Source organism: Pseudophryne corroboree, chromosome 3, assembly GCF_028390025.1.
Source record: "Pseudophryne corroboree isolate aPseCor3 chromosome 3, aPseCor3.hap2, whole genome shotgun sequence".
NCBI classification, from domain to species: domain Eukaryota; kingdom Metazoa; phylum Chordata; class Amphibia; order Anura; family Myobatrachidae; genus Pseudophryne; species Pseudophryne corroboree.
The window spans coordinates 804,073,328-804,095,064 of record NC_086446.1 but is presented as its reverse complement, the minus strand read 5'-3'; the positions used below and the strand labels follow the sequence as shown (position 1 = coordinate 804,095,064).

Sequence of the window (21,737 nt, the reverse complement as noted above, 5' to 3'; positions counted from 1 at the left end):
TGAGCAAGACAGGACTTTTCATCTGGGCAAAGGAGAGGTGGACTCAACCGTAATATTTAACATTGAAGCAGGGGCACTATACATGTAACTGGCAGCTTCCTACAGTTTTTCATTATGTGAATCGATGTGGGCTGATTTGAAGGTGTCACTGTCTATGGCACAAAAGCAAAGACAGTTGACAGTTGGTCTAAGGTTACTGACTGGACAGGCCGAGTCCTGCTGGCTCCCCTACATCTGCTCAGGAGAAAGGGGAGCAGCTCCTGAGGTAACTGACTGGACAGGCCGAGTCCTGCTGGCTCCCCTTCATCTGCTCAGGAGAAAGGGGAGCAGCTCCTGAGGTAACTGACTAGACAGGTCGAGTCCTGCTGGATCCCCTACATCTGCTCAGGAGAAAGGGGAGCAGCTCCTGAGGTAACTGACTGGACAGGCCGAGTCCTGCTGGCTCCCCTTCATCTGCTCAGGAGAAAGGGGAGCAGCTCCTGAGGTAACTGACTGGACAGGTCGAGTCCTGCTGGCTCCCTTACTTCTGGTCAGGAGAAAGGGGAGCAGCTCCTGAGGTAACTGACTGGACAGGTCGAGCCCTGCTGGATCCCCTACATCTGCTCAGGAGAAAGGGGAGCAGCTCCTGAGGTAACTGACTGGACAGGTCGAGTCCTGCTGGATCCCCTTCAACTGCTCAGGAGAAAGGGGAGCAGCTTCTGAGGTAACTGACTGGAAAGGCTGAGTCCTGCTGGCTCCCCTACATCTGGTGAGGGAAAAGAGAGGAAACAGCTCCTGAGGTAACTGACTGGACAGGCCGAGTTTTGCTGTCTCCTCTACATCTATTGAGGGGAAAGTGGGAGCAGCTCCCGAGGTAATTTACTAGACAGGCCAAGTCCCACTGGCTCCCTTACATCTGCTGAGTGGAAAGGTGGAGCAGCTCATGAGGTAACTGACTGGTCAGGTCGAGTCCTGCTGGCTCCTCTACATCTATTGAGGGAAAAGGGGGAGCAGCTCACAAGGTAATTGACTAGACAGGCCAAGTCCTACTGGCTCCCCCACATCTAGAGAGGGGAAAGGGGAGCAGCTCCTGAGGTAATGTCCTGAGGTGATGGAGCATCCGCAGCACTGAGGGAAGCGGACATCACTGAGTGAGGGGAAGTGGACCAGATGTCAGCTTGTAGCCTCCGGCCATAAGAACTGAGCTTGCCACCAATTGCTGTTGGTGGGTGTATTTGGGGGAGCAGTCAGAGAAAGGTGCTGACTGGAAGAAGTCTGGAGAAGTCACTACCTAACCTAACTACCTACACCACAAATTAATGCAGTGTCTCACATCCTGATAACTGCTGGCAAATTAGGACTAATTAGGCAAACTAAGTTTTTGGAGACATATGACTCGTGGTCCTTCACCTTCTCTATGATTCTGTGACAGGATTGTACTACCTGTGTAACATCTGCATGGAGATCAAGTAGCACTTTATACCAGGGAAGTGCGGTGAGCTAAATGTCTCAGGAGGCACTGGCTTGCACCAGAGACAGAGGCCCTCATTCCGAGTTGATCGGTCGCAAGGCGAATTTAGCAGAGTTACACACGCTAAGCCGCCGCCTACTGGGAGTGAATCTTAGCTTCTTAAAATTGCGACCGATGTATTCGCAATATTGCGATTACTAACTACTTAGCAGTTTCAGAGTAGCTTCAGACTTACTCTGCCTGTGCGATCAGTTCAGTGCTTGTCGTTCCTGGTTGACGTCACAAACACACCCAGCGTTCGCCCAGGCACTCCCACCGTTTCCCCGGCCACTCCTGCGTTTTTTCCGGAAACGGTAGCGTTTTCAGCCACACGCCCCTGAAACGCCGTGTTTCCGCCCAGTAACACCCATTTCCTGTCAATCACATTACGATCGCCGGAGCGATGAAAAAGCCGTGAGTAAAATTACTTTCTACATAGCAAAGTTACTTGGCGCAGTCGCAGTGCGAACATTGCGCATGCGTACTAAGCGGATTTTCATTGCGATGCGATGAAAAATACCGAGCGAACAACTCGGAATGAGGGCCAGAATTACACACAATTGGCCTAATTCTGAGTTGATCGCAGCAGCAATTTTGTTAGCAGTTGAGCAAAACCATGTGCACTGCAGGGGGGGGGGGGGGGGGCAGATTTAACACGTGCAGAGAGAGTTAGATTTGGGTGGGGTGTGTTCAAACTGAAATCTAAATTACAGTGTAAAAATAAAGCAGCCAGTATTTACCCTGCACAGAAACAATATAACCCACCCAAATCTAACTCTCTCTGCAAATGTTATATCTGCCCCCCCTGCAGTGCACATGGTTTTGCCCAATTGCTAACAAACTTGCTGCTTCGATCAACTCAGAATTACCCCCAATATACAGTATGAGTCAAAGGATGAATCTAGCCATTTAGACACAGGTGTAGCAGAATAAACGCCTGGAAATTTGGTGAGTTTTGATCAGAGATGTGCAGAAAAGATAGGGCGGGGGGGGGGGGGGGGGATGTTTGTTTGGGGGGCACTGCCTCACCTGCCATAGACTTTTTACTCCAGAGTTGCGGCTATAAAAATGATTAAATTAATACACAGTAGATATTACAAACATATTCTTTGTATTTTTCATAATCTTTATACAGGCAAAACTCTGGCACAAACGTTAGTATGACAGGAAAGGCTCTGCCTCACCTGCCTCACCCCACCGCATGTCACTGCTACACTGGAGTTACCTCGTGGGAGGGGCAATTACTCAGCACAGCATCAGCTGCCACACACCAAGCCAGTGCCGAACTTATTAGTGCTTTAATAAGGCTAAGTAATCCGCTGTGGAGAAATGAGCTGCGGTGCATACATTATAGAGGAGAAGGACATGGACCTCACACCTATCAATAAAGCTATCTTTCTGTGAACACTTTAATTTCCACCTACTTGCAGCAGTATATAGTGTGTCAGCTGAATTAGGAGGCCATGTAGGGGCTGTGCATACTTGCATTTAAGTGCCTGTGTAAAACCCGCCAGAGTCAGGAGACCAGACTCATTCCTGCTAGTACATAAAGGAGAATAAACCACTGAGCTGCTAGCTGGGATTCTTATCTTACAGGATAACTACTGTACCCAGCACAATGAGCAGAAGAACAACCCAGGGTGGAAGATCTGCTGCACATGAGGGATACTAGGACACACAGACTTGTATTATTCATATTACTGTACATTATTATGTGCTAATAATCAGTCTTATCTTTTGTCTACAGCTCTAATAGACATTTCTGTCCACTTACCTTCACACACCAGCATGGAGTTGTGTGTCTGCTCCACCATGGTCCCCTCGGGCTGAAATATAAACAGAAGTCTCTGTGATCCTGTGCTCCTCACGATGGGCGGAAGAGGGTGTACAGGGCTTATAAGACAAGTTACTAAATGTCTCACCAGTGTTATGGTGCACAGACAGTACACTCATTTACTAAGCTGCAGAGGTGACTTCCCTGGTGTCATGCTCTATTTCTGCTCAACCTCCCCCATTTATATGGGCTCCAACAGGACTTATCTGGGGAAGATGGTGTCACATATGCTGGTGCTAATTCTTCTCCTCTGATTGGAGATGCTGTGTGGATGGAGACGTTCACAAGCTCTGTGCCCACAAGCTAATATTAGATGCGTTTGGTTGCAGGACAAGGTCCAGTGTATCAATGAGCGTGAGGTACTGTGCAGTTATGAGGGTGTTCCCTGCTCAGTGGGCGTCTGCTGAGCCTCTTTACCCCTGCTCAGTGGGCATCTGCTGAGCCTCTTTACCCCTGTTCAGCTGGTGTCTGCTGAGCCTCTTTCCCCTGCTCAGTGGGCAACTGTTGAACCTCTTTGCCCCTGCTCAGTGGGCATCTGCTGAGACTTTTTACCCCTGCTCATTGGGAGTCTGCTCAGCCTCTTTGCCAATGCTCAGTGGGCGTCTGCTGAGCCTCTTCACCCCTGCTCAGTGGGCGTTTGCTGAGCCTCTTTACCCCTGCTCAGTGGGCATCTGCTGAGCCTCTTTCCCCTGCTCAGTGGGTATCTGCTGAGCCTCTTTACTCCTGCTCAGTGGGCGTCTGCTCAGTCTATTTACCTCTGCTCAGTGGGAATCTGCTGAGCTGCTTTACCCCTGCTCATTTGTCATTTGCTGAGCCTCTTTATCCCTGCTCATTGGGCATCTGCTGAGCCTCTTTACCCCTGCGCAGTGGGCATCTGCTAAGCTGCTTTACCCCTGCTCAGTGGGCGTCTGCTGAGCCTCTCTACCCCTGCTTAGTGGACATCTGCTGAGTCTCTTTACCCCTGCTTAGTGGGCGCCTGCTGAGCCTCTTTACCCCAGCTGAGTGGGCCTCTACTGAGCCTCTTTACCCCTGCTCAGTGGTGCCTGCTGAGCCTCTTTACCCCTGCTCAGTGGTGCCTGCTGAGCCTCTTTACCCCTGCTCAGTGGTGTCTGCTGAGCCTCTTTACCCGTATGAGGAAGAGTTAGTATAGAGTGTGGTGAGCTATGCTTGAGACGCCATTTGCTGCTCCCTATAGACCGGCTGTCTTCATACTGGTCATACAAACATAAAATTAAATGGGCTCTGTCCGGCATATTCTGCATCAGTGCCCACATGAGCTCAGCTACAGTAACTTCAAAAAGGGTTACATGGAGATCGGACATCATAACAACAGAAGACAGACCTGACAGGGTCACTTACCTCCACCAGTAGAGACTGGATCACAACATCTCTGCTCCCTCTCTGTGGAACGATCGTCTTCTGCCCCTCACACAGGTCCTGACTCCTCACAGTTTCAGCGATGATGGAAACATTCATTGCTCCTGGAATACAGTATGCACAGACACGTCTCATCATGCATCATCATTTCCCAGACATGATTCAGCCCAGATTACTGCCTTACCTTTACCATTACCCTTCCCCCCTCACACTGATATAACCTTTTATTTTACTTTATTTGCCCTATATTAATATACAAACATCTGATGAACACCGCAGTTACACATTCTGAGAGAAAGAACTATTGTACATCCTACAATAATAATCACTGGCCGTATTACCCCTCAGTGCTGTCTGCTGCTCCTGACCCCATTCTCGCCATCACCTGTGCTAAAACACCGTTTTCTCCATTAACCTGTTCAAAACAGGTGCCGGCAATCAAGCATTAAGAGAAAAGTCCAGGAGCAGAGCATTTTGTCCCTCCTGGAGAGGGTTATGTTGGAGATATGTGTATATATAGCTCCCTAAAGTTCTCTGGGGCAGGGCATTTAGATAAGGGGCAGGGCATCTAGATAAGAGGCAGGGCATCTATGTAAGGGGCTGGGCATCTAGATAAGAGGCAGGGCATCTAGATAAGGGGCAGGGCATCTAGATAAGGGGCAGGGCATTTAGATAAGGGGCAAATAATCTAGATAAAGGGCAGGGCATCTACATAAGAGGCAGGGCATCTAGATAAGGTGCAGGGCATCTAGATAAGAGGCAGGGCATTTAGATAAGAGGCAGGGCATTTAGAAAAGAGGCAGGGCATCTAGATAAGCAGCATGGCATTTAGATAAGGGACAGGACATTTAGATAAGAGGCAGGGCATCTAGATAAGGGCAGGGCATCTAGATAAGACGTAGGGCATCTAGATAAGGGGAGGGCATCTAGATAAGAGGCAGGGCATCTTGATAAGGGGTAGAACATCTAAATAAGGGGCATGGTATCTAGAAAAGATGCAGGGCATTTAGATAAGGGGCATGGCATCTAGATAAGGGGCATGGCATCTAGATAAGAGACAGGGCATTTAGATAAGGGGCAGAGCATCTAGATAAGGGGCAGGGCATCTACATAAGGGGCAGGGCATCTAGATAAGAGGCAGGGCATTTAGATAAGAGGCAGAGCATCTAGATAAGGGGCAGAGCATCTAGATAAGGGGCAGGGCATCTAGATAAGAGGCAGGGCATTTAGATAAGGGGCAGAGCATCTAGATAAGAGGCAGGGCATTTAGATAAGGGGCAGGGCATTTAGATGAGGGGCAGGGCATCTAGATAAGAGGCAGGGCATCTAGATACGGGGCAGGGCATCTAGATAAGGGGCAGTGCATCTAGATAAGGGGCAGGGCATCTATATGAGGGAGTTTTCATTTGCTCTGATAGCCTCAGCCTGAACTGACTTGAGTGCGGGATCATGCCACTCCCAATCACTCGCCTACCTCCTGAAAGCAGACCACTATCCCCCTACTGTTCCAATATGCTGTAATGCCACAAGAGGACCTTCGCTGGGGCCACTTTGTCAGGCTCATTATACAACACCCCTACAGCTGTCACAACATAAAAGCATGTCAAGAATACAGAGGTGGGAACGTAGGGACCAAACATAATGCCCAGGTGTGAGGGTCTCCTTGCAGCAACAACATCCCTGCTCCTACCCCCTGCTGCTCATACCAAGGGGATGTAGGGTTACAGAAACTAGAGAACATTCTGTGATCCCCTAAGACATAATCATGTGAATGTGACTGAGGATGTGGAGGTACAGGATCTGGCACTGGCCCAGGCTGGTAACTCTCTCAGATAGATCCCGCACAACTTAAATCCAATGAACCAACATTTGAACTGTGTTACATTGTCCCAATCACCATAAAAACTTTCTTTAGCAAGCTTAGTTTCTCACAGGAACTTAATCCTAGAATCGGTTGCACATTCTTATCCACAATCAGTAGAGATGTTTTAAACTGTTGTACCTTATATTTCAGTGTCACTAAGCATGTACTTTTCACAGGAATTTCCTCCCCAGTGTACCCTGTAACTTTCACTTTGGCTGGATGAATTTTAGGTTTTACTCTAAAAGTCTTATAGTCTTGAAATGATATTAAATTCACCTGCGCACCAGTATCAGGCTTAAAGGGAATGAAAATCTCGTTCACAGTTAAAGGGACATTCAATACTTTCTTATCTGCACTGCAAAGTTCAATGCAATCCACAAAGAATTCATCTGTTTGTTTAACAGCATGCACTTTGGTTGTTTTACTTTTAATTTTACAGCACTTGGCAAAGTGATTAAGTCTACCACATTTCATGCAGGTTTTACCATGAGCAGGGCACATTTTAGGATTGTGAGCATTTCCACATCTACTACACATTTCCTTATTAGACTGTGGTTTAGATTGCTTCATTCTTGAGAATGGAGGTTTGCATGGCTCTGTTTTCTTGCTCTCTCAGCAATCTCTCTCTGAGTCCATTATCAGGTATTCCACAGACAATACGATCTCTAATCAGTGAATCCTTTAAATCACCAAACTCACAGGTTTCACTGAGTGATTGCAGCTCTGTAACATACTGATCAAATCAATCTACAGACTTCTGATCACATGTGAAAAACTTATATCTTTCATATGTCACATTTTTCCTTGGCACAAAGTAATCTTCAAACTTTTGCATTATAGAAGATATTCTGCCCCTCAGCAAACTGAAAACTATTATAAATGTCCAGCACATTCTCTCCTATCACATGGAGGAAAATGGATGCCTTCGTTTTGTCAGCCTCTGTATCAGCTCCACATGCAGCAAGATATATATTAAACCTTTGCTTAAATCTTTTCCAGTTTTCAGACAAGTTACTAGACATCAGCATGCTGGTTGGAGGAGCCAGTTTATCCATGGTTACTCACTGTTAGAAGAGAGGAGCATACGGCAAGCTTTGCAGACACTATCACAGCCTTACAGACTGCTGCAGGATTCTTTCACACTCTGAGAGCACTAGCAGTCTAAGTTAAACTTCTTCTGACACCATGTTTTGTTCACACGTTTGTAAATCCAGTCATCAGGACACAGAGACATGTGAGTTCACTGCTGTGCTGTTTATTCCCTCACCAACTCCAGGCACACTGCACACTGGACCACCCACTTCCCAGCATCCCCCTGGTCCCAGGGACCATCACTGAAGATTCAGACTTACACAGATTAGTAAGGGAGTGTCTACAAATATTAAGCATTCTAATACACTAACATCACAAATGGTTGTTAATTTATCTGTAGCTACCTTGTCTCTAAGGTTTGATAAATCTCCCTCAGAAATATATAAGAGATGGGGCAATGTCAGAGACAATATCAAAAGGTCAGGGCAACAAGCAAACAAGCAAAATCAAAGGCAAGCTGAGGACAAAACACAATGGAGCAAATATAGTCCCACCTGAAAGCAGTGTCTTCTATCACCAGCAGTGACCTCTGGCATGCCTACAGAAGGTACCTAATAACCAGCCATGCCTGCCACTAGCGGATCTTGTTTTGGGCAAGCAGGATTTTTGCCTGGGGTGCCGCTTTCCGGAGGGCGCCGCCGTCGTGGCAAGATCCGCTACTGGTGCCGCCCGGTGCTGTGTAGATGCGGTGCTGCGTAAATGCGGTGCTGTGCGGTGCACGATGAAGTCATTGCGCACCGCACTGCATTGTGGGAGTGGCACATAGACGCTAAAGATCATAATTGACCTCTAGTGTCTCTGCGGTGCTATAGGAGAGATGTCATGATGTCTCTCCCATATATCCGAGGAGGCGCGCCGGCAGCCGGAGACGGAGGGCAGCAGCAGGCGGGAAGCAGGAGCGAGGATTGTATTAAATCTTTTTTTGTAAGCGGCACAACTAGGGTGCACAACTCTACAGGGGGCATAGTACTGGGGGCACAACTCTACAGGGGGCATAGTACTGGGGGCACAACTCTACAGGGGGCATAGTACTGGGAGCAATACTACTGGGGGCACAACTCTACAGGGGCAATACTACGGGGGGCCCAACTCTACAGAGGGCACAGTACTGGGGGCAATACTACGGGGGGCCCAACTCTACAGGGGGCAGAGTACTGGGGGCAATACTACTGGGGGCACAACTCTACAGGGGGCACAGTACTGGGGGCAATACTACAGGGGGCCCAACTCTACAGGGGGCACAGTACTAAGGGCAATACTACGGGGGGCACAACTCTACAGGGGGCACAGTACTGGGGGCACAAATACTGAGGGCAAAGCTACATGGGGCATAACTGACCACGCCCCTTCTCCATGAAACCATGCCCCTATTTTTTGCCCTGGGCGCCACAAGGTCTAGATCCGGCCCTGATGCCTGCACTGATGGCCTCAGACAGCCTCCACTCCTGCACTGACAACCTCCGACGGCCTCCACTCCTGCACCGAAGGCCTCCACTCCTGCACCGATGGCCTCCACTCCTGCACCGACAGCCTCCACTCCTGCACCGACAGCCTCCACTCCTGCACTGACAACCTCTGACGGCCTCCACTCCTGCACCGATGGCCTCCACTCCTGCACCGATGGCCTCCACTCCTGCACCGATGGCCTCCACTCCTGCACCGACAGCCTCCACTCCTGCACTGACAACCTCCGACGGCCTCCACTCCTGCACCGACGGCCTCCACTCCTGCACCGATGGCCTCCACTCCTGCACCGACGGCCTCCACTCCTGCACCGACGGCCTCCACTCCTGCACCGACGGCCTCCACTCCTGCACCGACGGCCTCCACTCCTGCACCGATGGCCTCCACTCCTGCACCGACAGCCTCCACTCCTGCACCGACGGCCTCCACTCCTGCACCGATGGCCTCCACTCCTGCACCGATGGCCTCCACTCCTGCATAGCACTCAATCAGTGCAGTTGACTAGTGAACCCATGCCGAGTACAGTAATTGGCCAGCTTCCTGGTAACTAGGCGACAGAAAAACCCCTGTAGCTCTAACAGATTGTAAGCTCTTAGGATCAGGACTCTTACACATGTTATTTCATTGCATACTCATTTATCTATTACTGTACAGTATACGGCACTGTGTGATATAGGTTACTAAGAAATCATTATATCAGGTATGTACATAGCAAGCGTCCTGGGAGAGACAAGTGTATTGAACTTACATGTTTTTGTATGAGCTGTAATAATGTGAGACAGATGATAATGATACATAGTTAGTTAATTAAGTAATAAATAATACATTAATTAAAATAAAATATATTCAACAGAAATGACACATTTTTCTGTAGAACTTATTTCATTTACCAATAATGTTGGGGGTCACCTCCCAGGAGAGGGTTTTCTTCTCCCCACCAGCCAGACAGAATGGGTCCATACTGGTGATGTTATTCTTCATGGTGAAGTCATTAGATGGCGGAAGGGTGGTCAGAATCTGAGAGAGATAACAATGAGAAACATTAGACTGCAACGCTGATACATGGATACGACCGTTAGGTCGACACAACTTAGGTCGACAGTCATTAGGTCGACCACTGAAGGTTGACATGGCTAATAGGCCAACATGGTCATTAGGTCGACATGTAATAGGTTGACAGGTCAAAAGGTCGACATGAATTTTTCTAATTTTTTTTTCCTTCATTTTTTTGGATTTTTTCATACTTAACAATCCACGTGGACTACGATTGGAACGGTAACCTGTGCTGAGCGAAGCGAGGCACCTTGCCCGAAGCACACGAGTCATGCGAGGGCACACGGTGCACTAATTGGGGTTCCCCCGGCACTTTACGAAGAAAACGACACCCAAAAAAGTAAAAAGAAAATGTTGACCTTTTTTGATCTGTCGACCTAGTACATGTCGACCAAATGACCATGTTGACCTATTGTCCCTGTCGACATAATGCATGTCGACCTTCCATGGTTGACCTAATGACTGTCGACCTAAGTTGTGTCTACCCAACGACCCATACCCCATGAATATAGGAGCAGGATAATGTGAGATAATACCTAGAGGGCCCGGATACTGTGAGATATTCCCTGGAGGGGCCGGACTCTGAGAGATATTCTTTAGAGGGGCCGGATACTGAGAGATATTCCCTGGAGGGGCCGGATACTGTGAGATATTCCCTGGAGGGGCCGGACACTGAGAGATATTCCCTAGAGCAGCCGAATACTGAGAGATATTCTTTAGAGGGGCCGGATACTGAGAGATATTCCCTGGAGGGGCCGGATACTGAGAGATATTCTTAAGAGGGGCTGGATACTGAGAGATATTCCCTAGAGCAGCCGGATACTGAGAGATATTCCCTGGAGGGGCCGGATACTGAGAGATATTCCCTAGAGCAGCCGGATACTGAGAGATATTCTTTAGAGGGGCCGGATACTGAGAGATATTCCCTGGAGGGGCCGGATACTGAGAGATATTCCCGAGAGGGGCCGGATGATGGGGGAAATTCTGAGTTGATCGCAGCAGCAAGTTTGTCAGCAATTGGGCAAAACCATGTGCACTGCAGGGGGGACAGATATAACATTTGCAGAGAGAGTTAGATTTGGGTGGGTTATTTCGTTTCTGTGCAGGGTAAATAATACTGGCTGCTTTATTTTTACACTGCAATTTAGATTTCAGTTTGAATACACCCCACCCAATTCTAACTCTCTCTGCACATGTTATATCTGCCTCCCCTGCAGTGCACGTGGTTTTGCCCAACTGCTAACAAATTTGCTGCTGCGATCAACTCAGAATTAGGCCCACTGTGAGATAATACCAAGAGGGGCTGGATACTGTGAGATATTCCCTAGAGGGGCCGGATACTGTGAGATATTCCCTAGAGGGGCCGGATACTGTGAGACATTCCCTAGAGGGGCCGGATACTGTGAGATATTCCCTAGAGGGGCCGGATACTGTGAGATATTCCCTAGAGGGGCCGGATACTGTGAGATTTTCCTTAGAGGGGCCAGATACTGTGAGATATTCTGTAGAGGGGCTGAATACTGTGAGATTTTCCCTAGAATGGCCAGATACTGCAAGATTTTTCCTAGAAGGCCCAGATACTGCAAGATTTTCCCTAGAAGGCCCGGATACTGTGAGATTTTCCCATGAAGGTCCGGATACTGTGAGATTTTCCCTAGAGGGTCCGGACTGTGAGATTTTCCCTAGAATGGCCAGATACTGTTTGATTTTTTCTTAGAAGGCACAGATACTGCAAGATTTTTCCTAGATGGCCCGGATACTGCACGATTTTCCCTAGAATGGCCAGATACTGTGAGATTTTCCCTAGAATGGCCAGTTACTGCAAGATTTTTCCTAGAAGGCCCAGATACTGCAAGATTTTCCCTAGAAGGCCCGGATACTGCTAGATTTTCCCTAGAAGGCCCGGATACTGTGAGATTTTCCCATGATGGTCCGGATACTGTGAGATTTTCCCTAGAGGGACCAGATACTGTGAGATTTTCCCTAGAGGGCTCGGATACTGTGAGATTTTCTCTAGAGGGCCCAGATACGATGAGATTTTCCCTAGAGGGCCCAGATACTGTGAGATTTTCCCTAGAGGGCCCGGCTACTGTGATATATTCGCTAGAGGGCCCAGATACTATGAGATTTTCCCTAGAAGGCCCGGATACTGTGAGATTTTCCCATGAAGGTCCGGATACTGTGAGATTTTCCCTAGAGGGACCGGATACTGTGAGATTTTCCCTAGAGGGCCCGGCTACTGTGATATATTCCCAAGAGGGCCCAGATACTGTGAGAAAATATTTCAGGTGACAGGACTACACTGCAATTTGCCTGTTTTCCCCCATGATACATACATCACTGCTCTGAATGAACACAGACCTTGAGAGGGTCACTCATGTAGTTGAACACTGAGGCCTTGAGTATAAAGCTCTCTCCTTGCTTCACAGAGTAGGGCAGGGCCATATCCACAAAGAATGGCTGGAACGCTTTGAGCGGAACAGTAGAAGAGAGTCCTAAACCTCCAGGCCCGGCACAGAACATCTGGGCTCTCCACTCGGTGATGGTGTCTGGCACGGTGACTGGGACCTCACCATAACCGGATGAACTGTGTACATTAAAGATGAGATAATGATACATTGGTCACAAATTAAATGACTTCCTCAGCGTCTCACAGGTGGCAATGACTTGTAGTGTTACTGATACAGCCATTGATATAAATTATTCATAATATGTTTTCCTTTGGGCCAAAAACTGAAGCCTCCTTAGCATCTTATAGCATATCAGTCTTTGCTAGAGATGTGGGTAACATATAGCAGGCAGCCAACTGGTAAATATACTTACACTCCCAGAATGTCTAGATAACTCCTGGAATTTGGGTTGCTCACCCATACTCCAGGTAGTGAAAACTAGCCTCCCCAAATGCCACCCACTTCCTGAAAATGGATCTTCTGGTGGTGTCAGAACCACATCATTGTGGCCTGCGATAAGCAGACACCACTAGCGCATAGGGGGGGGGGGGTTTGAATACCTGGCAGGAACCTCCATGACAGATCCAAAAAAAAAAATCATTAAAGAAGCAGGTGCCACGGACCACTATTTAAGCCCCGCCCACTTCAGGTTTTGGCTCCATAGGTACAGTTCTGGCGAGATAGACCACCACCCGCATCTGCTCGGAGGCTCCTAGTATTGGGAGGCCCTTGGCAGCTGCCTAGCGTGGCTATACAGAGAATCTAGTGCCAGTGCACACTCCACTATACCAAGCACTGCTAGTCAGAATGACAGCAAACTCTAACATAGAGCAAATGCTTGGTATACTTTTTGAACAAAAAAATACTAGCACACCAACCAGCGTCTAGGTGACCTCATCTCTGGTGGGTCCCTAACACTAAGGGTGAAATGTAATAGGGGGTGAGAATCAGAAAGTGAGAGATTTTGGTAATTCTCCTGGTTGCGCCATGTAAGTGATTGCCACTTCAAAAAAACAGGAGAATTTTACCAAAATCTATCACTTTCTGATTCTCACACCTTATTACATCCCCCTTAGTGTGAATCCGGGGAGCGGGACCCCAACAAGACGGCGAGAGCCAGTCACACCAGGGCAGCACACCAGTGAAAAGCGAAGATGCTAGTAAGTGTTAAGAAAGAAGCAAAAAGCCATGTATTAAAAAGTGTTACAGAGGTGAGAGGTGCTGACAAAGGAAAAAAAAAGAATAATTAAATAAAATAAATGAAGGAAAAGAAAATATTCAATGTTATAAAGGGCAGTAGAGAGCCTGGCTGGGACCAGTTCCTTTTCAGGGGGTGTGTCCTAATCACAGGAGGCGTGGCCATGCACCTTTAGAAAAAAAATACAGAAAAAATTGTATTTTAAGCACTTCCCTGAGCACACTGCAGCCCAGCATACAGCAGCGTATGCTGGGCTGAGGAGGAGAGCTGCAGCTGCTGCTGCCAGGTAAGAGGGGGGGGGGGTAGGGGCCTGGGCCCTCACTGGGCCCCTCCACCACACCTAGGCCCAGGTAATTTATACCTTCCCCGCCCCCTCTCTCGGCACCACTGTACATCGCAGGCGGGGGCGAACTGGGTGCCTAGGCGCACCTTTGCCTCGGACCACCGCCGAGCATACACAGGTGCTCCGATTCACTTTGAATGGGGCGCATGCGCATCAACTTGCCAGGCGCAACTAGGCACAGACGTAGCCACTATTAGCGCGGTTCCATCCGTATCAGTAGTGCTTACCTTCATTGTGCCTCAATAAGCAGCCTGTGAGTACGAGAGACCTGTGTCACTCCAAGCAGGACAGTCCCGCTATCCGGACACTGTCCAGCTGCATTGTCCCGCGGTGGTGGTGGTGGGGGGGGGCAGTGGGGTGAGGCTTTGATCACCCATTGCTCTGCAAAGCAGCGAGTGATCTCTGAATAGATGCCATCTATTCAATGCTGGGAGGGGAGTGCTGGGCATGCCCCCAAAATGCCTGACAAAACGGGTTTGTTGCACTTGGCCATGCCCACTCAACTGAGGTCACGCCCAGAGCTGGATTAAGGCCTCGGGGGGCCTGGGGTACTTAAGACAGGGGAGCCCTAAGATTTAAAATTAAAATCATATATATATATTATATACACACACACCTTTATATATACACATATATATATGTATATATATATACACACACAATATATATATATATATATATATGTATATATATATATATATATATATATATATGGCAGAGGAGCAACATATGTTCTTCATGAATAAGGAGTTTTCTCAATATATACTTTATTACGCAAGATATATAGATGACGTATTCATTCTATGGACGGGGGGGCAAGACAAGTTTGAAGCAATGATTCAGTTCATCAACAATAGGACATCACCCATTAAAGTGACAGCGCAGAGTGATGCAAATCAATTGAACTATTTGGATGTCAACGTGTCAATCACCATTGATGGGTTACAGACGGACATTTACCACAAACCCACTGACAAAAATACGTTGCTCAGGTACAATAGTCACCACCCTGTGGCGTTGAAAAAAGGACTACCCAAATCACAGTATATCCGGGCAGCTAGGATTACTAGCAACCCCTCTGCACTAAAAGAAGCACTTTCAGATGTAACGGAACGTTTTGCACGTAGAGGATATCAACGTAGGACACTACAGGAGCTGGAGCAACAGGTAGCTACCATCAAAAGAGATGATCTTCTACAGCCGAAAGAAAAGAAGACCAACCAAATTATACCTTTTGTCTCTAAGTATAACACCACTAGCCCAGTGATACCTAGGGCGTTAACAGCCTTATGGCCCATTATAACGACAGACCAGAAACTTTTTACTTTACAGAATAAACGGCCCATGGCATGTTACACCAAGGGGAAAACCATCAGAGACTTTGTAGTACATGCCGACATCACAAATTTCAAAGCCCCGCCACCCAGCACATTTTTGACTAAGACCCCCGGGTGCTACAGATGCCTGGGATGTGAAACATGTAAATACATGACCACTGGAGGTTCATTTACATCCAATGCCACGAGTCGGACTTATTCTATACGGCATGTTTTGACATGCACTACCACCCATATAGTGTACTTAATAACCTGCCCGTGCAAATTACAATATGTGGGTAAGACAGTACGCACAGCTAGGGAACGCTTTGCAATGCACAGGTCTGCAGTCAAGGTGGCACTCAGTCAGAAAAAGTCCGAACAACCTGTAGCGAGACACTATGCAGAGAGGGGTCACTCCCTAAATGAATTGAATTTTCAAATCATTGACCACATTCCAAAAAATATCCGAGGCGGAGACAGAGCTGGTGCCCTATTGAAACTAGAAGCGCGATGGCAATTTAATCTCAACACCACCAGACCGACCGGCCTCAACGATAGGATACAATGGAGTGTCTTCTGAAGATCTCGTTGCCCAATGGGCAGACACACATAGTCCCATGGGGGATTGTGCCACCTACAATACAGGTCATACTGATGACTGTGACATAGGACTATTACCTGGGACTATTAGCACACCATTTTGTATTTTTGTATTTTTATTTATTGTTATAGGATATTTTATATATAACACACATTGTAATTGTCAATATGTGTAAGGACGAATAACATACTTCTTATAGATACATATAAATATTTACACATGACATATAGAAGTGACATATTGAGAGTGACATATTCCCCCTGTGTCCTTCCTTTGATATCCTCCTTATTGCAGTGAGCTACACCATCCTTTACAAGTAACACTCTCTCCGCACATACACACATGCACATTACATAGTACATTGGACTAGGTAGTTCCAGTGGTGTTCAATCATAGTATCACTTTATTTCAATTTTATTTGTTACTTCACTATCGTTTCCCTTCCCAGCCATGCACACTACACAGCAGTGGACGGTGATCCCGCTCAGGACGCGACCACACGGACGTCTCTGGTTGCCATGGCCACGATGAGAAGACACCGAGACTTCCGTTTACTGGAGGCAACCATGACAACGCCAGGGAGTTGTGCCGGGCAGTGTGATCACATGATCCCAGCTTTCACACACACGTCACACTAGCTGGACGGAAACCAGGGCCTTTGCCTGCACACAGCTTCCCGCCGACGGGTCTCTCACACACATAAAGGTATGTTATTTTGTTTTACATTCACTTTTCGTTTGCTCACCTTGACAAAGGGGTGGGTTACACCCCGAAACGTTGGACTGCAAATTGTTATTATGACATATTAAAAGCACTTTACTGCACTTTTTGAACCAGTCTCCAAGTGCCGCTGTATGGGATAGAGCTGTTTTCCATATATATACATATATATATACATACATATACATATATACATATATATATATATATACACACACACATATATATATATATATATATATTAAAACCTATAACATACTGTAAATCAGCCTTACGTTCTGAGAGCTGGCTGAGAATGGGTGCTGGGCTGGCTGCTGCCTCCACGCGCGGCTGTCCTCTCTCCTCCTTCCCTGCAGCCTGCGTGCCCAGCGGTAGCCAATGTCTGAGCCGCAGGCTGCTGCTCCTCATGTTATTGGACAGCTGAGCCGTCGCTCAGCTGTCCCATCACACAGGCAGTGAAGTCAGTGGAGCCGCCGCCGGGAGCCAGAGCCGCCAGGGACAGCAATCGCTGAGCTACCCTGCCGCTGCGTGTGGCGCCGGCTCCCGGGAGCGCAGCGCAATAACGCAGATCGGATCTCTGTTCTGATCTGCGGCGGCGACGGGGGGCCCTTTGAAAAAAGGGGGCCTGGGGTACTTATCCCCGGGACCGGCCTCTTAATCCGGCTCTGGTCACGCCCCTCTCACCACAAGCCATGCCCCCTTTTGGGTCGCGCGCAGGCGTCCAGACCCAGAGATATGAAAAGTTGGGAGATGGTTTGGGATCGGACCGCAGTGTGAAGGAAAAAGCAGCCAAGTGCTCAGCACCTCTGGGAACTTCTTCAAGACTGTTGGAAAACCATTCCAGGAGACTACCTCATGAAGAGAGAACGCCAAGAGTGTGCAAAGCTGTCATCAAAGAAAAAAGGGGCTACTTTGAGGAAACTAAAATATAAAACATAATTTTTTGTTTACAACATAATTCCATATGTGTCCTTTCATAGTTTTGATGTCTTCAGTATTAATCTACAATGTAGAAAATTATTAAAATAAATAAAAAACATTGAATGAGAAGGTGTGTCCAAACTTTTGAATGTAATTTCCTTGAATGCACTTATATAGGGAAGACATCCTGCTCCCTAAAAACGCGTGCAGCTGTACACATATATATATATAAAATATTCGTTGGGGTCTTATTACCCATCCCCTTTCAGAACATTTCTTTCACACACATACTGTAATGAGTGTGAAGGTCAAATCAAACATTTTTTGGGTTACAACAAGTGAAAGCCAATTGGAAGAATAATAAAAGAATAGAAAAAGTCTAGCGCAAAGTGAAATGCGCTGGGCTTTTGATATAGATAGTCTGAAACCTCGAGGCCATAACGTAGATTTTGAACTTCAATGGTTTTCGGGCTGATTTTCTGCCCAATATATTTTACTAGATCTCTTTTGCTTCTAAAATGTGTTGTGAACAGTAGAGATGAGCGGGTTCGGTTCCTCGGAAACCGAACCCGCCCGAACTTCAGGTTTTTTTACACGGGTCCGAGCGACTCGGATCTTCCCGCCTTGCTCGGTTAACCCGAGCGCGCCCGAACGTCATCATCCCGCTGTCGGATTCTCGCGAGGCTCGGATTCTATCGCGAGACTCGGATTCTATATAAGGAGCCGCGCGTCGCCGCCATTTTCACACGTGCATTGAGATTGATAGGGAGAGGACGTGGCTGGCGTCCTCTCCGTTTATAGAGAGTGAGACTAGAGTAGAGAGAGACACAGTATTATTTACTTTAGTAATTTTGGGGAGCATTAGGAGGAGTACTACTACTTGCTGAAGTGATAGATAGTGTGACTGTATATCTGACTTGTGGGGGAGACACTGACAGTGGGGAGCAGTTAGAGTCTGAGAGCAGGAGTACATATTTTAACGTACAGTGCACACTTTTGCTGGCACTCTGCTGCCAGAGTGCCACACTGCCATTGTGACCACACTGACCACCAGTATATATTGTGATTGTCTGCTTAGGAGTACTACTTGCAAGTTGCTGATAGTGTGACCAGTGACCTGACCACCAGTTTAATTAATCACCACCAGTTTAATATATATATATATATATATATATATATAATTGTATATAATATATATATAATTGTATATGTATACAGCACCTACCCGTGTTTTTTTTTTTTTTTCTTCTTGATACATACTACTATAGTAGCTTACTGTAGCAGTCTGCGGTGCTGCTGAGCTGACAGTGTCCAGCAGGTCCGTCATCAGTCATTACATAATAAATATATATACCTGTCCGGCTGCAGTACTAGTGATATTATATATATATATATATATATATTAATTTCATCTCATTATCATCCAGTCTATATTAGCAGCAGACACAGTACGGTAGTCCACGGCTGTAGCTACCTCTGTGTCGGCAGTCGCTGGTCCATCCATAATTGTATACCACCTACCCGTGGTTTTTTTTTTTCTCTTTCTTCTTGATACATACTACTATAGGAGCTTACTGTAGCAGTCTGCGGTGCTGCTGAGCTGACAGTGTCCAGCAGGTCCGTCATCAGTCATTACATAATAAATATATATACCTGTCCGGCTGCAGTACTAGTGATATTATATATATATATATATATTGATTTCATCTCATTATCATCCAGTCTATATTAGCAGCAGACACAGTACGGTAGTCCACGGCTGTAGCTACCTCTGTGTCGGCAGTCGCTGGTCCATCCATAATTGTATACCACCTACCCGTGGTTTTTTTTTTCCTCTTTCTTCTTGATACATACTACTATAGTAGCTTACTGTAGCAGTCTGCGGTGTTGCTGAGCTGACAGTGTCCAGCAGGTCCGTCATCAGTCATTACATAATAAATATATATACCTGTCCGGCTGCAGTACTAGTGATATTATATATATATATATATATATATTGATTTCATCTCATTATCATCCAGTCTATATTAGCAGCAGACACAGTACGGTAGTCCACGGCTGTAGCTGCCTCTGTGTCGGCAGTCGCTGGTCCATCCATAATTGTATACCACCTACCCGTGGTTTTTTTTTTTCTCTTTCTTCTTGATACATACTACTATAGTAGCTTACTGTAGCAGTCTGCGGTGCTGCTGAGCTGACAGTGTCCAGCAGGTCCGTCATCAGTCATTACATAATAAATATATATACCTGTCCGGCTGCAGTACTAGTGATATTATATATATATATATATATATATATTGATTTCATCTCATTATCATCCAGTCTATATTAGCAGCAGACACAGTACGGTAGTCCACGGCTGTAGCTACCTCTGTGTCGGCAGTCGCTGGTCCATCCATAATTGTATACCACCTACCCGTGGTTTTTTTTTCTCTCTTTCTTCTTGATACATACTACTATAGTAGCTTACTGTAGCAGTCTGCGGTGCTGCTGAGCTGACAGTGTCCAGCAGGTCCGTCATAAGTCATTACATAATAAATATATATACCTGTCCGGCTGCAGTACTAGTGACATTATATATATATATATTAATTTCATCTCATTATCATCCAGTCTATATTAGCAGCAGACACAGTACGGTAGTCCACGGCTGTAGCTACCTCTGTGTCGGCAGTCGCTGGTCCATCCATAAGTATACTAGTATCCATCCATCTCCATTGTTTACCTGAGGTGCCTTTTAGTTGTGCCTATTAAAATATGGAGAACAAAAATGTTGAGGTTCCAAAATTAGGGAAAGATCAAGATCCACTTCCACCTCGTGCTGAAACTGCTGCCACTAGTCATGGCCGAGACGATGAAATGCCAGCAACGTCGTCTGCCAAGGCCTATGCCCAATGTCATAGTACAGAGCATGTAAAATCCAAAACACCAAATATCAGTAAAAAAAGGACTCCAAAATCTAAAATAAAATTGTCGGAGGAGAAGCGTAAACTTGCCAATATGCCATTTACCACACGGAGTGGCAAGGAACGGCTGAGGCCCTGGCCTATGTTCATGGCTAGTGGTTCAGCTTCACATGAGGATGGAAGCACTCAGCCTCTCGCTAGAAAAATGAAAAGACTCAAGCTGGCAAAAGCACCGCAAAGAACTGTGCGTTCTTCGAAATCCCAAATCCACAAGGAGAGTCCAATTGTGTCGGTTGCGATGCCTGACCTTCCCAACACTGGACGTGAAGAGCATGCGCCTTCCACCATTTGCACGCCCCCTGCAAGTGCTGGAAGGAGCACCCGCAGTCCAGTTCCTGATAGTCAGATTGAAGATGTCAGTGTTGAAGTACACCAGGATGAGGAGGATATGGGTGTTGCTGGCGCTGGGGAGGAAATTGACAAGGAGGATTCTAATGGTGAGGTGGTTTGTTTAAGTCAGGCACCCGGGGAGACACCTGTTGTCCGTGGGAGGAATAGGGCCGTTGACATGCCTGGTGAAAATACCCAAAAAATCAGTTCTTCGGTGTGGAAGTATTTCACCAGAAATGCGGACAACATTTGTCAAGCCGTGTGTTGCCTTTGTCAAGCTGTAATAAGTAGGGGTAAGGACGTTAACCACCTCGGAATATCCTCCCTTATACGTCACCTGCAGCGCATTCATAATAAGTCAGTGACAAGTTCAAAAACTTTGGGCGACAGCGGAAGCAGTCCACTGACCAGTAAATCCCTTCCTCTTGTAACCAAGCTCACGAAAACCACCCTACCAACTCCCTCAGTGTCAATTTCCTCCTTCCCCAGGAATGCCAATAGTCCTGCAGGCCATGTCACTGGCAATTCTGACGAGTCCTCTCCTGCCTGGGATTCCTCCGATGCATCCTTGCGTGTAACGCCTACTGCTGCTGGCGCTGCTGTTGTTGCTGCTGGGAGTCGATGGTCATCCCAGAGGGGAAGTCGTAAGCCCACTTTTACTACTTCCACCAAGCAATTGACTGTCCAACAGTCCTTTGCGAGGAAGATGAAATATC

At 47.0% G+C, this 21,737-nt stretch overlaps 1 protein-coding gene across 1 annotated transcript in view; it reads right to left on the bottom strand.

Moving 5' to 3' along the window:
• The window catches only part of LOC135057451 (alpha-2-macroglobulin-like protein 1), a 275,363-nt gene that overhangs the window by 84,405 nt on the left and 169,221 nt on the right, over positions 1-21,737 (bottom strand). Inside the window, exons 23-26 of the mRNA XM_063963344.1 lie at positions 12,535-12,760; positions 10,011-10,137; positions 4,683-4,804; positions 3,264-3,315 (exon numbers count right to left, since the gene is read on the bottom strand). Of these exons, the coding sequence (XP_063819414.1) occupies positions 3,264-3,315; positions 4,683-4,804; positions 10,011-10,137; positions 12,535-12,760 (527 nt within the window). The remainder of the gene's footprint in view (positions 1-3,263; positions 3,316-4,682; positions 4,805-10,010; positions 10,138-12,534; positions 12,761-21,737) is intronic.